The following is a 24062-nucleotide window of genomic DNA, read 5'->3' on the forward strand; positions in this document are numbered from 1 at the left end:
ATCTGAGCATTTGGAATGATCTAGCTTTGGAGTCGTGAAGGTGTGAATACCAAGGTTAGGTCTGGGCTGGAAATACACAGACTGACCTGCTAGTTAAATGAAATCGCTGCAAACCGCTCATGGTTACTACTGTAACCTGAAAATAGATTCAGGAATTCCCAAAAGTGTGATTTGAAGAGGCTGAACCCAGTCACACAGTCCTTGGTTGCATGGCCTGTCAACGCAAGTGGGACTTGAGTTGTTGACAACACAATTTACAAACTGTGTAGTTGAGCTTGGAAAGCTTAGATTTAGCAGAAGAGATCCAGTTTTCTCACTGTTAAGCTTTAATTTGTTCCCAATCTACAGGGTACATGCTTGAACCAGATCAAGAACGGAGGCCAGATATCTTTCAAGTATCTTTCTTTGCCTTTAAAATTGCCAAAAAGGACTGTCCAATATCCAACATTAATGTAAGTTGCTTGTTTAAATGTGCCTGGATAAGCAGGTATTTTCCATTGTACCCAAAAAAAGAATGGCTGTAGGTTTTTATATTTTAAAACCTAGTTTCTGTTAAAGTGATAGAAAATTGCTTCCGTGTCTGCTTTGAAAACAGCTAAATAAGATAAGTAAAAGCTGTTATCTGGACAATTTGGTTAACCAGCACCTGTCATGTTTGGAGGTGGAAGGCCTGTCCTCATATTGTCCAGTCACTCTGGGGAGAAGAGAGTAAGACCCACTGCCTGAGTAGCTTGCAGGCACCGCTGTTTGTTGCAAGGGCAGCTGTAAACCTGGCATGTCCAAAGCATGGCAGGACAGCCAGGGGAGCTGTCTAGCCAGCCACAGATGAAAACATAAACATAAGAGAAGCCATGCTGGATAAGACCAAGGTCCATCAAGTCCAGCAGTCTGTTCACACGGGCCAACCAGGTGCCTCTAGGAAACCCACAAACAAGACAACTGCAGCACCACCATCCGGCCTGTGTTTCACAGCACCTAATATAATAGGCATGCTCCTCTGATCATGGAGAGAATAGGTATGCATCATGACTAGTATCCATTTTAACTAGTAGCCACGGATACCCCTCTCCTCCATGAACATGTCCACTCCCCTCTTAAAGCCTTCCAAGTTGGCAGTCATCACCACATCCTGCGGCAGGGAGTTCCACAATTTAACTATGTGTTATGAGCTGTGAGTGTGGCTTGCCAGGCAAGGGAGACCTAGCCTCCCTTGATGTCTTTAGTCTAAAGAAAGAGGACGATGCCTCTTGGTTCTTGCTCCCCCTCCCCTCTCTGTTCAGCCTCACACAATGTGGCTACTAATATACCTTCAACAAAAAGGATAAAAAGAAAACATGCTATTTTGACCATAACCCTGGAATTGGACATCAGTAGGCGACTTGAAAGAGGAGAAAGTCAGAGCCAGTAAATGTGTGATTCTGGCATTTGGTTGTCTACTGTCTATGATATTAAGGCACAGAAGGCAGATCTGATAATAGCATCTAGTTCTGAGATAAGCAAAGCAACAGAGAAATGCTTTAATGTTGTAATTGCCTCCTTTTTTTACTTGAGGAAACAGGTCTAGTAACCAGCACGTTTGATTAAGGGGCATCCCCATTCCATATGAGTGCCAGTTAACAAAACTTCTGCTGTAATTGGTATTGATGTTTTTATTACCGCTTATATGAAATATTACGTAAAACTTTGTATACTTGTTTCTGGGCCTTTCCCAGAAAACAGTCAAAGCTTTAATTACAGGTAATACTGGTTGTCATTACCATACAAAAAAGGCTAACCTTTACCCTTAACCTTAAGTTCTCCCCCAATTTCTCATAATTCCATTACTCAAAAGCTTGATATTGACCCAGTATAAAAAGCAGCTGGTTAAGAAGTTAGTTTATCCACAATCACTGAATGGTGTAAAATTAAGTTTATGTATAAACAAGTGGTAACAAGAAATTCATGCACATTTATTTTTATGTTGTAGAAAACAACATTCTGATACAAAACGATAAATAATTTTTTGGTTGAATCCAGCCAGTTTTTACTCAAACTTAGCCAATTCCCTTTCTTATTACAGCCCCCTGTTCCTCATGGTTTTTGTCTGCGCAGGTATCCAAACATCTTTTTCAGTGGTTAAAGAGAACACTTACTTTTTCATCACTGGAAAAGCTGGTTGGTTCCAACCCTTCATACTTCCACTGAGAATTGTTGAGGCATGCTAAAATAAAATCATTCCTGAAAATTCTAGGCACCACAATGGAATTTCTAAGCACCATTACAAACTAGCTTGTCTAATTTGTCAAACACTGGATTGGGGTACCTAGGACATGTTCCCCAGTTGAAATCTATTTTTTCTTGAAGTTCGTTCCCTGATCATTAGTATGAAAGAGGAAACATTAGCTAGATATGCTACGTTACCTTACTAAACACTTAGGTATTTTCTCTTGATTTGGGATGGATGCCGTAGGACACATATTGATGAATACTGTAAAACTCACTTGCCATCCTCTAAATACTTGTGTAATTTGTATTATGGAAACATATTTCTCAAAAAAATTAATCTGTCTAATTTATTTTTATTCATTTGCCCAAGAATTCTCCTCTCCCATCTACTCTTCCTGAGCCCTTGACAGCTAGTGAGGCTGCTGCTAAGAAAAGCCAAATAAAAGCTAGGTGAGTATAATTGCATTTAAGCACTGCTAGTATAATAGTAGTAGAATATTATGCTTTGTGTCAGCCTGATTGCCTGGCCTAGCCCGATCTCATCAGAGCTTGGAAGCTAAGCAGCATCAGCCATAGTCAGTATTTGGATGGGAGACTACCAGGGAAGATGGGGGTTGCTATGCAAAGAAAGGCAATGGAGGAGGGGTGTACAGGCAGATTTCCCCGTCTTCCTTTGAATCCCCTCCCCCAAAACTCTTGGTGGCTGTCAGCATTCTGGGGACAGTGAGTATGTCCAGTCCTTACCACGTTTCGTGGGGGAGGGGGGGGATAAATGATCCAGAAATTAAATATAATAAATAAATAAATTCCCCACACACCCAAATCCTTTCCCCTTTGAGATTTTCTGATTCCTCAGGGACTTTCCATCACCTTCTATTTTCTCCCCTTTAACTGGCCCTTAACAGTTCTGAATATTCTGCTTTTCCTGGAGCTTGCTCAGTCTTCAGAAGGTTGTAGGATGTCTTTTGTTGGGTGGGTTGGGGTCTTTGTTCCTCTTGGTTAACTTACTACCTATTGTGTTCTTCCATTCCTGGGAGTCCCCCCAGTATGTCTAGAAGCCTGGCCCGGTTTTGTTGTTTCTCTGACTGGTGTGATCTGCCTGCTTTGCTGTTACACATGCAGAAAAAAACAGATGTCTAAATGAGTAAAAATGTAGCTAAAGGTAGACAGCATCCTTGGAGCATCACATGGAGAATAGGATGAAGGTCCCTGCTGGGCAGATCAGAGAAATAATGAAATTTATGTTTGAGCCAAATGGCGTATAAAAGGTCTTTCTGCCTTGGAAGTAGAATGAAAACCCATTTCTCATATTAGTTTCTATGTCTGGCACACTCGGTTAGGCAGTGTTTGTTCTGCTTGCTGTAGGTTCAGAGGGGTAATATAGTAGCTCTATAACGTAAAACGCTTGAGGCTCCTGAAGCTTTAGAAAACAGCCTGCCATTCCCTGTCCTTATCCAGCGGTTCAATTTTGTGAGAACCTGTGGATAGAATTATTGTTGCATTGGATGTACAACTCTCTCTAAAGTAGAAAATGTGTTAAACGGTATTAAGAGTGTCAGTTACTCTGTTGCTGCTTGGAAGGGAAGAATGTTACACGGGGCCCCTCTTGTGGTGCTCATGAATATTGAGAAAACGTGTGAAATGAAATCATGCTAAGTACACAACTTCTAAACATTAAGACACTAAGTTGGGGGTTTACAGGCAACGTTCCTAGGTATGCTTCTTAATAATATGTTCTAAAGTGCACGTGAGAGAAATGTTTCATGTCTCTTCCGTTATAGAATAACTGATGCCATTGGACCAACAGAAACCTCAATAGCACCACGACAAAGACCAAAGGCCAACACAAGCGCTGCCACTTCTAGTGCTCTAGCAATCCAGAGCTCAGCAACACCCGTCAAAGTGCCAGTCCCTGGTGATTTTAACAGTGGGCAAAAAGGTAACTGCTCGAATTAACGGAGTGGCCAGAAATAGCTGCCATAATTAACCTGGAGAATTATTTTTGTTTTAAAATCACAATTACATCTTCTGAAAACTTTGACAATTACAGGTAAACAACCAACAAAATGACCGGACCTTAGACATTTTGGAAAAAGAAGTATTCATAATTTTGGTGTTTTATTTGTACTTTTTTATTTGAAAAAGGTACAAATGCATATCCTGCATCTTACAGTAGTTTGAAAAATACCTATGATCTGGTGCAGTCTTTGTGTTTGCTATTCCAGAACATTAAAATTTTGTTCAAGAAATGTATCTGTAAAAGGATTATCCCTGCGTAGGAGGATTTGTCTGTCTCTACTGGTGTATTTTGCCAGCAGGCGAAGACTTCCTTGTTTCATTTGGCATACCCCAGCAACAGTTGCCCTGACCTGGATGGCCCAGGCTAGCCTGATCTCGTCAGATCTCAGAAGCTAAGCAGGGTCGGTCCTAGCTAGTACTAGTACTTGGATGGGAGACCACCGAAGAACACCAGGGCCGCTATGCAGAGGAAGGCAATGGCAAACCACCTCCAAATGTCTCTTGCCTTGAAAACCCTACTGGGTTGTCATAAGTCAGCTAAGGCTTGATGGCACTTTACGTTACACACAGTAAGTTACTGGCTCTCCTTCCTGGTTCTGGTATTTGCTTGTTCTTATTTAATTATTTTATAATTTTGAATGTATTTTTAATTGTTCAGATGTTATATGTACACTGCCTCGGGGACCCTGATTGGGTGGAAAGGCAGCATAAAATTTTTTCAAATAGATGTTAATTTAGCGAGGTACACTATCTTCCACACTTTGTATAGCTGCTCTGAGTCTGGTTCCGCACCGGGATTTTCTCCCATGTGGCACCCCACATGCCCCCATGTTATTTAGCAGTTTCTACAGGATGCTGTGCTCTTGGGCTCCCAATGCTTTCCATTTGAAGATGAGGAAAACCTTCCTTTGTCCTGACTTAAAAGGCTTGTGAAAATTCTGCCGGTCTGCAGCCAGTGCAGAGGTGGGTGTGATGCCCAGCTCTGCCATTCCCCCTCACACTTTATCCCTGTAACAGGCTTTTTTTTTTAAAAGCACCTCAGCTGCATAGTTGAGGTGGGGAAGGAGGGGTTGCGAGGCTGCAGCACTGCCCCTCCCCAATGACCATCAGGCCAGTGCTTCTGTGCCAAGATGCTGAGCAGGAAAGGGGTGTGGATGGGCATGACCAGCAGCAGTATGCGAATGCTTCAGTCCCACTTGCTCCTTTTTTGCGCTTCTGTGAGGAAGCAGCCAGAGACACAGTGGGAACTTCTGTACACTTCCCATAAGCAGCTATCTTCAGGCTCGAGGGAGAAACCTCGGATTTTGCCAGTGGCATAAAAACTGTGTATTTAGCCACTTGGGTCTTCTAACATCATTTCTGTTTGTGGAAGAAGGGCAGTGGTTTCTGCCAAGTCCTGTCTTTCCACCACTGCAAACCCCCATTTTGTTCTGACTTCCAGGATGCTGGAGTGGGAGGAGAAAGGAAAAGTCCTGTTCTGTAAAGTCTGGATGTTTGGGTGTGTACTAGTGGGCTGGATCTTGTGCTCTGTTATGGAGCCTTCAGCTTGGGTAAAGCGAAAGCAGCAGATGGTATAAAAAGCACAAGAACAGCATATATGCAGTATTAAAAATACATCGGCACAAAAGCAAAATCCTTAAACTCATAGGGAGCTCTTTTGGCAGCAGAGGATAGTATTCACAATAATGGGTTTAAATTGTGGGCAGAAAGGTACCGGCTGAATATTAGGTTTTTTTTTTTTTTTTACAGTAACAGTTGTTCGACAGTGGAATCAGCTACCTTGTTTTCAGCTCCCCATGTTTTTCAGTTTGGGGTTTTTTGTGGAAACCTGCGGATTTGCCCAGGTTTGTAGATACATCTGCCCTTTCTGTATGAAGCTTGTGCTTTGGGGCCAACTTTGGAATTAGATATATATTTGCTATATATACTTGCTGTTTCTCTGCTAGTTTGTACCACAAATTGGAAAAGTTAAATGAATGATTTACAGAAAGATGCGTGTTTAGACTTTAAAACACGATCAGCAGGTAATGAGCTTTGACTGTATCCCCAGGGCCCTGTAAACCGGGAAGTAGTCAAGAGAGTATGTTGTCCCAGGGAGCCAATCAGCCTCCACAGCAAAACAGAGTACTGCAACAACTCCAACAAGGAGACTGGAGACTACAGCAGTTGCATCATCTACATCACCAGCAGCAACAGCAGCAACTACTTCAGGACGCGTACATGCAACAGGTATCGGCAGTTTCTTCTACAGCTTTTAAACTTAACGCATGTAGCTGCCTTATACTGAGTCAGACCTTCGGTCCATCAAAGTCAGTATTGTCTACTCAGACTGGCAGCAGCTCTCCAGGGTCTCAGGCAGAGGTCTTTCACAACACCTACTTGCCTAAGTCCGTTTAAAAGATATAGGCAATTCAAGACTTCTATACCACTTATTAAAGGCAAAGGTAGTCCCCTGTGCAGAGCCCCGTGGCGCAGAGTGGTAAGCTGCAGTACTGCAGTCCAAGCTCTGCTCACAACCTGAATTTGATCCCGACATAAGTTGGTTTCAGGTAGCCGGCTCAAGGTTGACTCAGCTTTCCATCCTTCCGAGGTCGGTAAAATGAGTACCCAGCTTGCTGGGGGTAAAGGGAAGATGACTGGGAAGGCACTGGCAAACCACCCTGTAAACATAGTCTGCCTAGTAAACATCGGGATGTGACGTCACCCCATGGGTCAGGAATGACCTGGTGCTTGCACAGGGGATCTTTACCTTTTTTTTTACCTAGTCCCCTGTGCAAGCATCGGGTCATTCCTGACCCATGGGGTGACGTCACATCCCGATGTTTACTAGGCAGACTATGTTTACGGGATGGTTTGCCAGTGCCTTCCCCAGTCATCTGCACTTTACCCCCAGCAAGCTGGGTACTTGTCTTACCAATCTCGGAAGGATGGAAGGCTGAGTCAATCTTGAGCCGGCTACCTGAAACCGACTTCAGTCAGGAACTTGCCTCTTGTGACCTATGTAATCTGTAAACATGTTGTCACCTTGTCTCCTAGAACAGTGTGTAAATGAAACCTTTTTTGGTTTGATGATTAATTAAACAAAATGATCATTCAGTAGTTTGAAGTGTCAGGCCATGCATCTGGGGGCAGTTAGCAAAAAAAAAAAAAAAGCTGCTGCTTGTCAAAGCAAGAAAGCTGTTGGGATTGTGACTTGCGTTGACTGCTCGGTTTCCTTATGGTCAGTGCAGCTGCAAAGTGGGGTCAGGTTCCAAAGAAATGTACAGCTATTACATGTGATGATTGTGCTATGATTTTGTAGTCGCAGCTTGTGTTAAGTTTTCAGTTGCTGTTTGGTCGACAAGCACCTTTCTGAGGGGGGTACGTATTAATGGCACATTTATTTGAATGCGTGGGGCACAGCAAAAGGAAATAATATGCATGGTTCTGCTCATTTGTTGTATGACAACTCAAATGTCTTTGTCTCTCATCCTAAGTTGCAAGAATTATGTAATCATTTATTCCTAACTGGCTTCCCACTCAAGTACTGCTGATTTATTTTTATTTTTTTGGCCAGGAGAGCTTGTGTTGACTTGAGTAAATAGCATGACTTAACACGACTCTGTCTCTTCCGACATACAGTATCAAGCAATGCAGCAGCACATGATTCAGCAGCAACTTTTGATGCAGTCTATGTACCAGCAGCAGCCTCCCCCATCCCAGTATCCTGGCATGGTAAGTTGTTTTTGAATAGAAGATAACACAGATACAGGGAAGTCAATTATATTAATCATTTAAATAGTGTGAATGCTTTGTAGCACATTTTTTGCAATCGATTTTGATTTCTGCTTTAGTTGCTGCGTTTTTTATAGATTCGTTGGTGCCTGCTAGAAGCAGAGAAATAGGAGGAATAGGAGCAGAATGGGTAAACATGTCAGCTATTACTTTAACGCCATCTTGAGAGACATGGATATTTTATGCTGCATATGCCATATGGTGTTTTATTTTTCCTACAGTCTGTTCAGCTTGTAAAACAATAGTAATTACCAATTAAATACAAGGTGTATGCAGTGTTTATGTAAGCAACAGGTCATTTCTTGAAGCACTTACAGCAAAAGCTTTAAGAAAAAAAACTTTGCTAAAATACATTTAAGCATACTTCCACTTATAGAACTTGGCTTGAAATTCATTTTAAGCTTCTGCGTGTTGGATTCAAAAAGGCACTTACATGCTGAATCTTAGGTGATTTTTACCATTCATTGCTTTTACTATCATTTAATATAAGCAAGTGGCTTTCCCACAATCAAATTATTTTGTCAGCTCTCACTGACTCATGCTAATTGATTAAAGCATATACGTAAAGAAATATTTTAGAGTTACAGTATTTATTAAATATAATATTGCATACTCAACATAATGAATGAATCTCTAAATTAAGCTGACGTACTTCCTAATTGGATCTTGCCCCTCAAACTAATTTATTTTAGTAAATAGTTCAGTGTTGCTGCTTTAGAGTTCTGTTATAGTAGTTAAGAAAAGATACAACATTTGCACACAATAAGATTGACTGGCTTATTACATAGGAAGTAAGTAATACATTGGAACTTTGCAACGTTGACTTCTTTTTTTCTTTGAGGTACAGCAGTACCAACAGGCCCTTCTACAGCAACAGGCCCTCGCAAAGCAGCTGCCTCCACCAAAACGCTCTCCTGAATTTTTTGCCTCTCCTCAGGAGTTCTCACCAGCCTTAATGTCGCATTCTAAATCATTTCCTGCTCATGTTGGTGCAGCTCTGGATACCCCATATACTGCTAATAGGCAAGTATCCTCCTATATTAACAATAACTGCACAGATGTATTTTTTTGTTTACTGTTTAGTTCCTGGAGCACTGGTCCCCAACTTTCTTTTAGCCAGTGGGCACATTTGGAAGTGACACAGGTTGGTAGGTGCAACTACAGAATGGCTGCTGTCAGGTGCTGTGCCAACCACAGAATGTCAGGGACAGAGGTTGGGCATAACTCTAGTGACTCTTTGACATTTCAGGCAGATGCTCTGCTTAACAGGGCTTCTTTTAAAATGAATACGTTATTTTAAAATATTTTCTTGCATATGCACAGGTTATGTGCAGTTACACAGTGAAGATCTTTTGGAAGGCTTGAAGAGAGGAGTGGACATATTCATGGAGGAGAAGGGTATTCATGGCCACTAGTAAAAATGGGTACTAGTCATGATGCGTGCCTTTTCTTTCCAGGATCAGAGGAGCATGCCTATTAGGTGCTTTGGAACATAGGCAGGATAATGCTGCTGCTGCAGCAGTCATCTTGTTTGTGGTCTTCCTAGAGGCACCTGATTGGCCACTGTGTGAACAGACTGCTGGACTTGATGGACCTTGGTCTGATCCAGCAGGGCCTTTTTATGTTGTTATCCTTGTGCTGTAGTGGCAGTTGCTGCCAAATCAATTTAAAAAGAAAAAGCATAGCCAGTCGGAAGCCGTGCTGGGCGGAAGCGTCAATGGCCCTGTCCATTTTCTTAAAAAAAACTTGGTGGGCTCCATGAAAGGTGTTGTGCCACCTGGTGCCCACTGGCAGCACTTTGAGCACCCAGTCCGAGAGTATAATTTAAATTTCTAGAGGGCATTTTGGTTAATTATTGTACAATAGATCCTAATTAAAATTATTTAATTAATTTATTTGGTTCAATATACCCTGCTTTTCTCCTTGGTGGAGATCCAAAACAGCTTCGTTCCCTATAAATCCATACGTGATCATTCTGTCATTGCATTTTGGGTTCTGTTCATGTTGCCTAAGTTGCTTTCTTGATCAATTTTTACAGGTCATCTGCCTCCGATGCAGAGTCTGTTTCAAACTATCCAAAGCAGAACCTCAGTAATCCCCCTGATATGTCTGGTTGGAACCCATTTGGAGAAGACAATTTCTCCAAACTAACAGAAGAGGAGCTGTTGGACAGGGAGTTTGACCTTCTGAGATCAAGTAAGGGACGCTTGAAGGCTTATTTCGCTTCACAGTAAATAGCTCTGTAGGTACAAGTGCCAGTGCCAAAGACTGTTCTGTTCGAGTGCCGCGCAGTCTGTACAGAGAATTCTTTCTGAGCATTTGAGGGCACAACTAGGCCCGCCGTCTCACTCGTCCTTCTGTTACTAAAAATGTGTGCCATAGAAATTCGTTGTCTACATTCGTAACACCACAGAAAATGTCAGCTATCTCTTGAATACTTATTTTTCTTGAGTGTCAGGAATATTTTTTAAAAACCGGAGGGGCATGTAACAATGCAGAATAACAGTCAGCTCCTTGCATTGCTTCACTTCGCACTTTGTTCTCTTGCACACCGGAACAGAAGTTTCCATGGGTCTGGGATGCCTTTTGAAAATGCCTGAAAGAGAGGGAAATGACCTAGTACATTATGTTAATGTTCTGTAATGTCTTTTGATTGGCTACATGTAAGGGCTGCTTTATTGTTCTGACACAACAGTTGAATAAACTTTCTCTTCAAGTCAAAAAGCTAGTGTGTTTGCTTGGAATCATGTGGTCTTCTAATTATTTCTTCATAATTTATCAGAGGAATCCGTTGTGAGCAAAATATAAGAACTGCAAACATAGCAAATTCCCACCGCCATTAAATAACACTCGCTATTCAAACTCCTGGCTTATTTTTGGAAACTTGATTTTGAAAGTAATCCTATTCTTACGGTATCCTTACGGTAGAAGACACTTAACCCCTCCCCCAGTCTTTAAAAAGGAATGTTTGATCTAAGCATTTGATGCTTTGGAAAAATTATGTGTGTACTCATTAAAACCTTTCCATGAACCACAGTTAATATAAGATAATTAGTTTTGGTGAGTGTATTAAAAACCTGGGGATCATTCTGGTGTGAAAGTCTTTGCAGATAAGCAGGTTTATAATAGATGTTTTAAATGCCAATTGTTTTGAAGAGCCCGGCCCTATTACTGCTAAGCATCTCACTCTGGTAAATACGGAATGGTTTGGCTGTATATTTAACTAATATGGAATGCTGAACTATATAAAACATTCTTGCAGGATTGATGCCTGCCACAACTCCTATAATGTCCAGCTGTACTTCACATAGGTCATCACTTTTACTGAATGAAAAAAATTGTAACAAATTAGAAAATACCAGCTGCTTCAAGTGTGATGTCAGTTAATAAAAGGTTCCAGAGGATAGTTTCTTTGCTGTAAAGGGAATTTTAGGTAGGGTTCAGATCAAGGATTTAAATCTTTTTGTAAGCTTCGTATTTTTTCTATGCGCTTTAATGCCTTGTGGATCAAAGGGGAATGTAATGACCTCCTGCAACAGAACAAGGAGGCCAGAAAGTGCTCTAAACTTTGGTTGGTTATTAAACCTGAGTCACCATAGGATTGGAAGGAAGGATTCTGGAACAGTTTTGTTTTCTGGCTTCATTTGGATATGTTGACTGCATAAATTTAAAATGCATTCTCTTAAAGTTCTTTTGAGCCTCAGTTTCTGGAACACAGTGGCTGTGACCCAGAGCCCCTCTTCTCCTTTTATGCTTGCAGAGTGAAACACACCACGAGCACCCAGATGTTTTCCATTGCATGCTGAGGATTTTTCATTGGTAGAATGGGAAGCCATTGTGTGCTTTGGAGCGCCCCTTGGAACTGTTGTCTAAAATCCAATATTGCTGATTAACCAGTTCTCGTGTTGTACCCTTCTCCCAGAATGATTAAAGTGCAGTAGGGATTAGTGTGAATTTTGATTTTGTGAAATCATGGTTTCTGAGGAACTTGCGCCTGAAATGATATTTCATTCTCAGTTCCCTGTATTAACATATTGTTGCCAACTACTTTTCGGGAAACTTTTGTTTGTATGCTGCACTGCTGATGACTTTATTGGACTCCAGATGGGTAGTGTGGCTGGAAACCCGATTCTTCTGGGGGTTTTTTTGTGTTTTTTTTGCACTGTTGCAGACCCAGTAACACCCAGAATTGACTAAATATTATTGTACGCCTGGAATAGCAATATGTTTAGGAGTGGGGCAAGTAGTTTGTGTGAGTAAACTCGGATCTCCCCCATTTCTTCGCTCCCATTTTTCTTTCATGATCTATGTAATAGGTAAAAATGGGCACATGCTTTCTTAAATTTGGACAAGTTCATTGATTGAATAAAAGACTTTTTCACACTTTGAGTTTAAGAATCTGAAGTTCTCTATAGTTCTCCCAACCCCTAATGTATGCTGCATTAAATGATGTCCTTACTTGTGAGAATCTTCTGCTTTTAAATGTGCTCTGCCCCTTGTTGGTGGTCATACTTGAAATAGAACTACAATAAGATATGAAATTTTATTAAGCCTCAGTGTTCTCAAAGGCAAAAGTACTAATGTATAATTGGCTGCATGTTAAATTAATTCAGAATAGTAAACTAATTACTTGTTTTGGTCACCCGTGTGTAGGTTGCTCTATATTCTTAGAAAAACCACTATTGATCAAATACTTTCGAAAAGGTATAGTTTGTATGTACAAGAGAAACTTTCCTGTAGTAAACATCATGTATTGAATGTTGAGTTTCTTTCTCTCCTTACTTTCTTGTAGCAGCGGGGGGAAAGCTAAGGAAACTGTTAGCCAGTGTTTTGCTTTTCCAGAAACATGGCTTAGAGGCCAAATTATGTAAAATATAAGGAACATTTTTCATTCACTCTGTTAAAAGGTTGCCATTAACAACCTAACTTGTATTGTCCCTTACGATGTATATGCAAATTAAAAATATTAACATCTTGCTGTCTTCATTCATCACTACATACTGTTTATTCTGTGAATATTCAACACTGTATTTTAAGTTGCATGTTGTGCAACATTCTTGGACAAACTAGGCTGCTCTGAGTAATCGGAGCACATGGGAAAAGGAAAATGGAAGTTGTATAAAGGTGTTCTGTCTACCGATTTGTTTTTAACTTTACCCTTTAATACAGTCAGAGTAAGCTTAAGGACATTACCTCAGTTTAAAACTAAAAATTTCTTAGTGGCTATTTGGAATGCCAAGTCATTGATCTTTTCGAAAACACTACCTCACAATTGTAGAGATTTCTGAAAGGGGTGCCTGAAAAATTGGCAGGGATTTACAGAATTTCGTCGGCTTGCCTAAGCACGGGCGTGTTCCTGGTGTTGAACGACAGACACTTATTCCATAGCTACAACCAAGAAGGAGGGCCCCAGCACTCAAAATAGAAACGACAGAAGGGCAGGGCCAATTGGTGCCAGAAAAAGTTGAAAAAATTGGCCTCAAAGTTCTGCAGAATTCTTAACACATTCCAAATGTCGGTGTTTTTCCTCAGAAAAGCTAAATGAACAGTTCTGATGCAAACAAACATATTTGTGTATCAGTTATACAGTAACGAATCATAAACTCCAAATTAAGGCTTGCTTGGATATATTTGTTTATATAGAGTCATGGTCTCTGTGGCTGCTCCATATGGGTTATCCATATCTGGCCTGCTTGGGCAATTTTTGAAAGTGGTACTAGATGTTGCTATTTCAGCTGGCTGAACAACTGGATTGGGGGAAGCTAACATTGAGGTTTTATTTTGCTGGTTTATAGTAACACCTGATTTGTAATAATAGTCTAGCCTGCCATAAATGTGGCTATGTGACTGTCCTGAATTGTGTAGAAGCCCTGTTGGAATTTGTAAAATCCTTCACTGGTGCAACCCCTTTCATTTCAGTGGGGCTTCTAGGAGGAGTTCTGGTCAGTGAGCCTATGAACTCTTTATTTCAAGAGCAGGGATTGGGAGATTAGCTTCTAAGTATATACTTAACTGGCATAAAAGCTGCCATTTTTATTTTACTTTTTATTTTTGTTTCGTTTTATTTTTGCAGACAGGCTCGTGGAGAGGAGAACATCCTCAGATAAGAATGTGGATCCACATTCTGCTCCACAGAACCATCTTCCAGAAGATCCCTTTGGTTCTGTTCCTTTCATTTCTCACCCAGGCAAGTTACATAATGTAACATCAGTATTACATGTAAATATATATATATATATATATGGGTAGGAAAGAAATGGGTCTAATTAAATGGTATAGGCCAAATCTTGAAGTCAGAAATTTGCCTGAGAAGGAAGGTTCAGGTATTCAGTAGTTTGATTATTCCCACTTTGTATCTAAATACAGGTATTTTTTAATGTCTGGTAACTTAATATCTGTCACTTGATACTGAATTTCAGAGGCTTTCTTCCTCTGTGAAATACTTAGAGGAATACCTTTATTTCTTTACTCCTTGAACTTCTCTGTTTTAGTTTACTGCATAAGCAGATCTATTCAACAACTGGTTGTAGAAGCTTTGAGAATTCATTATGGTAGTCACCAGCTTAATTTAGAAATCAGATTTGAAAATAGCTTTTGAAATTCCTCTTGAGATGGATACAGTTATGTTCTCGAACAGGTTCCCCAGTTAGAATTGTAGAATTGGAAGAGGCCTGAGGCTGTCTAGTTGAATATCTACTTAGTAGTTTGTTACAGAAATATCAGTCTCTAGAAATATCACTCTCCATTGTCTACTGTGCCTTAACTAAAAACATTCCCATTTGCAGAAGATCCTCTTGAAACTATTTTTTTCACAGTGTCCAAATCCAGTTTCAGTTTTTGCCTAAAACATCTTTGGCCACATTCATTTCTGTTTAACATGAATCTTCTTTGTCACTAAGATATATTTCCATGTTCGCTTGTTCAGGGAGTTGGTTAACAGAACAGAGTTTCTGTGCTATCTTGTACTCAAGTGCATGATTTCTCTGGTTGGTCTCTTGTTCCTTTTTTGTACTGGCTCTGGCTGGATCTCCAAAGTTCTCCTGCCTACTGTGTCGCTACTTCCAGCTTCCATATTCTAATGACATCGTTCTGACTGTACTTCAGCCTAACATGTTTTGTAGGGTTGTTTGTGAGGATAAAGTGGATGAGAGGAGTCCCCATTGGGGAGAAAAACAGGGTATAAATGAAGTAAATAATTCCCCTGCTTACTACTACCCCCATCCCACTTGCCGTTTGTCCATTCAGGTCCCCTGATTCCCAGTATAGCCTTTTTGGTGGCCAAGAAGGACCCCCCTCCTTTCTTCACCAGAGGAAAAGCTGGTTGGATCCAACCCACTATGTCTTTAAACTACACATTGCCAGTGATTGATACCACCTCAGCCAGACTGCCACATCCTGTCTTATTAAAAAAGTAAGCTTAATAGAGCCCCTTGATGCTAGCAAATAGTAGAGTAGGCACACTTAATCTTCGGTCTTCTGTGTAGTCCCACATTGGGATTGCGATTGAGCAGGCCTGCCATGGAGAGATTAATTTCTTAGCTAAAAACTCACCTAGGGGGTACCTACTCCCCTCAAGAGCTGTTGCGATGCGTTTTCCCACTCAAATGGTCGCATGCTCTGAGGGTTTTAGACAAAGGTTTTAGGTGTGCTGCTGCTGAGTGTATTAATCCTGCCCCTCTGGATACTCCTGAGTCATTTTTCTATCCCTATATTCTCTTCAACATGGCTCAGAAGGCACTGCTTAAAAAGTGTGCCTGGTGTGTCACAAACAACCCTATTCTGACGAACATTATCTTTGCCTATTGTATCTGGGTGAGGAGCATAATGTGAGCGCCTGGAAAGCATGCCAACAGTTCACGCCAAAGGCAAGGGGAGACAGGGCCTTGTATCTCAAGGCTGTGTTTTGGAAGAAGGCTCTCACCTCAGCAGACAAACTGGGCAAGTCAACTACCCCACTTGAGCTCCCTTCGAATCCGCTATCAGTGTCAGCGGTTCTATCCGCGTCTTGTTCCAAGCCTCAGCACTGACAATCCTGCTCTTTCTCTCTCTCTCTCTCCTTTGAGAAGTACCTCGGAACCACTGGCCAAGAAAGCCAATTCTAAGACCAGGCACAGAGACAAATCTAAGTTTGATCCTAGGAGTCATTGAGCTAACTCGGTTCCGGTCCCAAAACTAATGCCCAAAGCCAAGGAAGTGTTCCCCAAGCTCCAAAGACTCCTTTGATGCATTCAGCTTCACCGGCTCCCTCTGATTCTGAGGGTGAAATTCTGTTGGAACTGTTAGCGTCCATGGATCTGAGGCCCTCAGGACTGGATCCATCCATGTTGGTTCCATGGCCTCCAGCATTTCCTCCCATTCTATTGCAACCTTATCCATATTATATGTCACCTGCCAGAGTGGAGTCAAGGAGCCCCGTGGCGCAGAGTGTTAAGCTGCAGTACTGCAGTCAAAAGCTCTGCTCACGACCTGAGTTCGATCCCAACGGAAGTTGGTTTCAGGTAGCCGGCTCAAGGTTGACTCAGCCTTCCATCCTTCCGAGGTCGGTGAAATGAGTACCCAGCTTGCTGGGGGTAAAGGGAAGATGACTGGGGAAGGCACTGGCAAACCACCCCGCAAACAAAGTCTGCCTTGGAAACGTCGGGATGTGACGTCACCCCATGGGCCAGGAATGACCCGGTGCTTGCACAGGGGACCTTTACCTTTACCCCGCCTGTTCGTTGTCAGGATCCCACTTCTCAGCAACCTCCTGAACGTCTGATTCCTCCATTGGCTCTGACCTCGTTTCTGCCCAGACCTCATAATGTGGAACCACCTGCAGAGTCAGAGGAAGAAGAGGAGATAGTGCTCAGTTTCAAGCATAGTTCAGATGCTACACCTATTTCACTAAATAAAGACTTAAGTTTGTATGCAGAGCAGTTAGGAATGGCACAGACCCTAGATATTAACATCACTATTGCTAAACAGCAACAAATCAGTAGGTTGTTATAGATCAAATCAAGCCTGAACGGACCCTAGAAGCTAAAATGACTAAACAGGCTGTCGTATTTTGGTCACATGAGAAGACAAGAGTCACTGGAAAACACAATAACACTAGGAAAAGTGGAAGGCAGCAGGAAAAGAGGAAGACCCCACAAGAGATGGATGGACTCTATAAAGGAAGCCATGGCTTGAGCAAGGCTGTTAAGGATAGGACGTTTTGGAGGACATTGATTCATAGGGTCGCCATGAGTCGGCAGTGACTTGACGGCACTTAACACACACAAACAAGAACCTAAAGATATAATATTAAGCCATCTTTACTCTGATTCTCCAGGGACTGTGGCTTTGCCAGTACTGGAGGGCTTCATGGTCATTTCTGAAGAGTTCTGGAACAAGCCTGCATCTAACTGCCACTTCAAGGCATACAGAGAATCAACAAAACAAGTAGAGTCTGAATTCCTGTTCACTGTTCCCCCTCCATCCTTCTTGATAATGGAGGAATTGTAGCTCAGAGGGCGACAATCTTTTCATGCGGCCCCTACCGACAAGGGAGGTAGGACATTAAATTATCTGGGGCTCAAAGCTTATTCTTCTGCAGCCTTAACCTTTAGGATTTCTAATTATTAGGCAGTTATGACTGCCTACCAAGTTTTTCTGTGGCAAAAGATGAGGTCTGAAGATGAGGTCTGTTGGTAAAATTTTACAAACTGAGGCCATGAGGCTTTCAAAGCAGCAGATTAATGCCGCATGCCCCACTACAGATTTTGTGTTGAGAGTGATAGCTGCGTCAGTTGTGTTGCACTGTCATGCATGGCTCTGATCAACAGCCTTACTGACAAAGACCAGACTCAAAGAGGAGGGATCAACTATTTTTCAGAAAAAAATGGACAATACACTCTCGCAGATAAAGAAGAATCGTCTAACAGCTAAGTCTTTGGAAGTGTCTCCTTCTGCTCCTCAATTTAGGCCACAGTTGTCTTACAGACAACAATAGTACCCCTTCCAGAGAGAGCAGAGGTCCTACACTTCGTCCAGGCAACACTATCCTGCATTTTTGTCTCAGCAACCTTTTCCTAAACGACGGAGTTCTTCCAAACAGAAGACTTGCCATCAGTCTTATACTGCTAAGCAGTTTCATGCCTACCAGCCCAAACCTTCATTCTGACTAGGCCATCCCGCCAATTCAGTTCCTCCAAAGTTTTTAGAGATAAGTTGATGCCTTTCCTCAATCAATGGCAGGCCCTGACCAATGACACATGGGCTTTGTCTATTGTAACACATGGCTGTAAGTTGGAGTTCTGTTGTTACCCCGTACTCAGTTGGTTTTACAAGCAGTAAATAACTTCTTGCCTCAACTCCATGTATAGCTTCTCTCTCTTCTGCAGGAAATCATACTTCTCGTAGTTTTTCTGACCCCATCAGTCCAAACTCTGCTCACAACCTGAGTTCGATCCTGACGGAAGTTGGTTTCAGGTAGCCGGCTCAAGGTTGACTCAGCCTTCCATCCTTCCGAGGTCAGTAAAATGAGTACCCAGCTTGCTGGGGGTGAAGTGTAGATGACTGGGGAAGGCAATGGCAAACCACCCCGTAAACATAGTCTGTCTACTAAAGTCATGATGTGACTTCACTTTTACCATCGACTTCAGCTGAATACACCCTGCACATGTTAGATGTAAAGTGTGCTTTGTTATTCTACTTAAATAGAACACAACTTTTTAGGAAGAATGCTGATCTCTTTATTTGCTATTCTGGTCGAAATAAGGGAAAGGCAGCATTTTTGCAATCCTTGTCTAGCTGCAACACTGCAATAAACAGTGTTATGACCAGGCTGGTTTGCCTTGTCCTTGCCTCTCCACCTTCATGCCCATAACACCAGAGCACAAGCTTCTTCCACAGCCCTCCTCAGAGGAATTTTGCTTCTTGAGATCTGCAGATCTGCCACATGGTCTTTAGCTGACACCTTTGTGAGATGTTATGCACCGGATCTGCAAGCAAGGAGAGCAACAGGGGTTGGCAAAGCCGTGCTCCATTCCTTGTTCCAGTAACATGGGAAGAACTTCACCCATTTGGTGAGTAGCTTGGTAACATCCCAGTGTGGGGACTGCACAGAAGACTGAAGATGAAAACAGGGTTGCACTTACCTGTAACTGTTCTTCATCGAGTTGTCCTCTGTGCAGGCACACATTCCTTTCCCTCCTGCCCCACTGTGAGTTCTCTGTTCTGCTACTGGTACACTTAACGACTGCTCAGGTGGAATTGAGGGAAAAGGGCACCCTCCCTCTGAGCATGTGACCGTTTGAGCTGGAAACCAATGGCTCCAAGGGAAGTGGGCACCCCAGGTGAGTTTTTAGTTAAGAAATTAATCTCTCCACTGCAGGCCTGCTCATGCGCAGCAAGAGGGGGCAGATGATGCGACTAATGCTGTGTTTACTTTCTGCATTGCCCAAGTAAAAACCTCTGTGATGTCAGCGTACGTTGCTTTTGTTACACTGGAAGTCCCAAACCATAATGTGCCAGTGCTTAAAGCAGGGATGGGGAACGTCAGGCCCGGTAGCCATATAAGGCCTGCGAAATCATTTGGTCTGGCCCTTCGTGAGTCCTGGCAGATCTCTAGCTCAGAAGGATCTAAGACTGGTGATCTGTCCCCTCCCGTGGACAGGAATAGTCTCTATTCAAGGTGGATGTGAGTTTGTTTTGCTGAGAAAAGGAACCTTTTCCCCCCTTGCAGAAGAGTCGTTAGCTATGGAGCTGCTAGGACCGCCCAAGAAACTGTGTTAACCCTTTCCCTCCTGGGCCGTGGAGAAACATTCCCTCTGTACTACAAGAGGGCTGTGGGCGGAAGTGGCGAGAATGGAGGGGTTAAAGGGGGCAGTGGCAGAATGCGCGGCCCTTGAATGATGTTATAAATATCCAAATGGTCCTTGGCAGAAAAAGGGTTCCCCACCCCTGGCTTAAAGCCTGAAAGTAATTTTTTCCATTCTCCCTTGCTGGTTGAATTTTTCCAAGGGGAGTATCTGAGAGAACTAATTTGAATGACGAATTATGTAAAATTTAGGTATAAATACTTCCACCCCTGATTCTTAATGAGCCTCAAACATTTCCCCAGTATTTATAGATTGGTTTTAGCAGAAAAGCACCAAAATCAGAATGTATTTGGTTACCCTGGTCTGAGTTAACTCAAATGTTAAATGCTTCAGGCCCACAATTTCCTTTTTCTTTTGCTGGTGAATTTGGCATGCTGAAATGCTACATTGAATTGGGGTAGGGTAGGATGATGCATTGATGTATATTATCGCCACGTAGTAATTTTAGGAACAGAATTAACTTTGCAATAGCAGCTAACTCAAAATTAAATGTGGGGGTACCCTTAGCAGCAATTTCACCCTTCTTATTGGTTTATAGATTGGTTTTTAAAGGAGCTAAAGATCGTCAAAGGAGGAGACAGAATTCGAAAGTAGTTCAGTTGCTTAGTGTGAAGTATTTTGGAAGTGGGTTGGGGAGCAGATAAGCGAGAAGAGAGCTAATGCTTCAAATGCATTGGGAATTCTTCCACGCTCAACATAGGATTGGGTATGCATAGTTTTAATTAGCAAATATTGATTAGAAAATAGTATCCGGCCATGATAATGCAAAACCAGCAAGATGCTGAGGTAAATACAGTAGAATTTCAAAAAAGGGAGGGGGGAATTGCCAGTAGGCATTTCTGTGTGTGGTATAATTACAGTAATCTTATCAACAGCATGTAGAAATTTGCAACTAGCTTGGTCAATTACAAAACATAATTAACACAGCTTCAAGTTTCTTTTTCCTATTCTTATAAACCTATTACAATACCTAGTTTATTTCCTGTTGCTGAAACACATTTCTCCCTGCAAGTGTACAAATCAAAACTTGGGTCACCTGAAGAAATGAGAGTAATTGCATAATCACATTTCGTGTTATTTTTATATAGCCCACCACAGATGTCTTTTAAGGTTCTTTTGGTTTAAAACAGAGTCAAATGTCTAAATGCTTGAGGAATAGCCATACTAGTCTGATGCAACAAAAACATTGACTTGTGGCACCTGAAAGACTTCTGATGTGCCAAAGGAAATGGGCTCTGACCTTCAGAATCTGCCACAATGAATTAGTGTTCAAGATGCCATGTTCTTAGTGTATTTCAGATGGGTGTAGCTGTGTGAGTCTGTAGTGGTGGTGGAAAGTGCCATCAAGTCACAGCTGACTTATGGCAACCCTGTAGGCTTTTCAAGGCAAGAGACATTAGGAGGTGGCTTGCCATGGCCTGCCTCCACGTGGGTTGAGAGTTCTGAGAGAGCTGTGACTGTCCCAAGGTCACCAAGCAGGCTTAATGTGGAGGAGTGGGGAATTGAACCCTGTTCTCCAGATTAGAGTCTTCCACTCTTAACCACTACATCACATTGGCTGTAGTAGCAGAACTAAATTCAAATTCAGTAGCACCTTAAAGACCAACAAAGTTTTCTGGGAGATAAGCTTTTATTTATTTATAATATTTTATTGTTTTATAAGAAAGGGTACAGAAGGAAAGAGGGATAAGGGGGGAAATACCAATGTCAGACATACAAATATAGGTCAGTCAGACTACATTGCCCTGCTTTTCTACATTATAATCAAATATTTATTCTAATTATATAATAATGAAAGAATATTTGAGCTAGTATGTCATCTAAAAGTGATCATCTTATAAAATTACTGGACATATCAAATATCTCTATCATCAAAGTTATTTCTCCACGTTTATATCTCTACATTCAAATTTGATATCTTGGCACGGAAATTAGGTTAGATATCATTACCATCAAAGCTTTTATGAGTCGAGTCAAAGCTCACTTTTTGTCTGTTATGTCACTTTGTATCTGATGAAGTGAGGGGTTGACTCACTTTTTAACCTGGAAAATTTTGTTGGTCTTTAAGGTTCTACTGGGCTCAAATTTAGTTCAGTATTTTATAGTTCCAGTATTTTTAAAAAATGAACATTTATTATTAAAATATTTTATACATGAGGCAAACAGAAGACCCTTACTAATGTGAGCGATATATGAAGATTTGTCATCTCCAGTCTGTGCCCTTTGTTTCTCATCCATTTTTTTACAAGACCCAACTAATTTTCTCCTTGAACAATGCCTAAATGATTATGCTTTTACATTAGTAACAGGAGGCCATAATTCAAGGGGCTTTCTGTTGATGTTGCAACAAGTTTAAAGTCAAATCGCATATAAAAATGTAACATTTCTGTAATTTCCAGGTTTTATGTCTCTTAAAACAGGAGCAGTGAATGGTCCCTAAATCCATCAGTGTTTGACATCTGCCACTCTGCCTGTTGCCAAAAGAAATAGTGCAGATTTAGTTGATGTGTCCCAGTAATCCTTGGAGTGGACATGTGGCAAATTGCTGCAAAATGATGGTGGCAGTATGTTACCAATTCAGAAGGAGCTTTAAAATGGTTATGCCTCCGCTTTCACCCAGCCCCTGATATGATGAACTAGCAGAAGGCATGTAATTACTCTGGTTGTTACAAGCCAGTCATCCTTTTATAATCGGATGTCTGGAAAAAGAACATCGGAACAGAAATTTCCCTTGAAGATTGGGATCTTATGATTAAAGATGTTCTACCTGCATTGAATTTTGAGAGAACAATAGCCTTCCGCAAGAGGCAAGCCTGATTACAAGTGATATAATCTGCACAATACATTATAAGCAGATGTTAACGCTGTGCAGTTCTTTAGCTGTGTAAATGCAGATCTGAAATTTTCATTGCAGGAGTTCGTTCCGAGACTGCTTCGGTCAAATGTTGACTTTAAAGAACCTTGTTGCAGCATTATGATGGCATTAATTTAACAGGGAACATCGGCTTTCCCTCCAGCTCCACAATGAGGGCATTTGTTAAATTAAATATGGATTTGGGAGGTATGGGAAACTGGATTGGGTTTGGAAATAGGTTTAATTCCTCTTACATATATGAAGACATTTTTAACAATAGCATTGTGTCAGCAGGAATGTTCTGCTTACTGGAGCTCTTACTTGGGCTTGGTAAAATTTAGTGTAGTATTTCACGAAGTTACACTGCAACTCAGTCTTGGTGCTGTAGTATTTCATGAAGTTACACCGCAACTCAGTCTTGGTGCTGAAGTCTTGCAGCATTCTTCAAAGGAAAAAGATGGGCCCCTAAAGATGTGAAGAGTCATCTACATGAGCTGTGACATAGTTTACGTGTGTGTGTGTGTGTGTGTGTGTGTATGTGTGCATGCAGTCAAGTCACAGCTGACTTATCGTGACCTCGTAGAGTTTTCAAGGCGAAGAGACATCTGGAGGTGCTTTGCCATTGCCTGCCTCTGTGTGGGCTGAGAGTTCAGAGAGAACTGTGACTAGCCAGGGTCATCCAGCAGGCTTCAGGTGGAGGAGTGGGGAATCGAACCCAGTTCTCCATATTAGAGTCTGCCGCTCTTAGTCCCTACACCACACTGCCTGTAATTTACATATACTCTCTCATTATACCAGTATGTGGATCTCAGTACACATGAATGCATGAAGCTGCCTTATACTGAATCAGACCCTTGGTCCATCAAAGTCAGTATTTTCTACTCAGATCGGCAGCAGCTCTACAGAGTCTCAGGCAGGGGTCTTTCACATCACCTACCTGCCTAGTCCCTTTAACTGGGAGCTTCTGCGTGCCAAGCAGATGCTCTACCACTGAGCTACAGCCCCTTCCCAAGGGCTAGTACTGCACAAGCTTGCTAAATCTTGCAAATGGTCTGTTCTCTAAGAGGAAGAACTACGGCTTTTAACATAAGCATTTTTCTAAGTGTATTAAAATAAAAGCGATGCTGTTTTCCGCATAAGCAGTTAAAGCATGGGTTCATTTTGCTAGCTGTTTGAACAAATGAATTGTTTACACTCCTGATGAAAGATTAAGCTTTTTTTTTAATCTTACAAAATCACATTCATGTAAACATTACAGTACCTAAACAAATTTTGAAAGGTCTGGATTTAGATGCCGTGGTCTCCTAAAGTTCTCATGATGGTTATTCCTTTGGGAAATATACAGCACATGACCGAATCCACGCTTT

At 41.7% G+C, this 24062-nt stretch overlaps 1 protein-coding gene across 1 annotated transcript in view; it reads left to right on the forward strand.

Moving 5' to 3' along the window:
* Window positions 1-24062, forward strand: part of BMP2K (BMP2 inducible kinase) — a 52156-nt gene that overhangs the window by 24422 nt on the left and 3672 nt on the right. Inside the window, exons 8-15 of the mRNA XM_056855692.1 lie at window positions 349-452; window positions 2576-2655; window positions 3987-4144; window positions 6275-6453; window positions 7846-7938; window positions 8840-9021; window positions 10037-10194; window positions 14072-14185. Of these exons, the coding sequence (XP_056711670.1) occupies window positions 349-452; window positions 2576-2655; window positions 3987-4144; window positions 6275-6453; window positions 7846-7938; window positions 8840-9021; window positions 10037-10194; window positions 14072-14185 (1068 nt within the window). The remainder of the gene's footprint in view (window positions 1-348; window positions 453-2575; window positions 2656-3986; window positions 4145-6274; window positions 6454-7845; window positions 7939-8839; window positions 9022-10036; window positions 10195-14071; window positions 14186-24062) is intronic.

The sequence above is a fragment of the Euleptes europaea genome, chromosome 9 (genome assembly GCF_029931775.1).
Source record: "Euleptes europaea isolate rEulEur1 chromosome 9, rEulEur1.hap1, whole genome shotgun sequence".
Lineage (NCBI taxonomy): Eukaryota > Metazoa > Chordata > Lepidosauria > Squamata > Sphaerodactylidae > Euleptes > Euleptes europaea.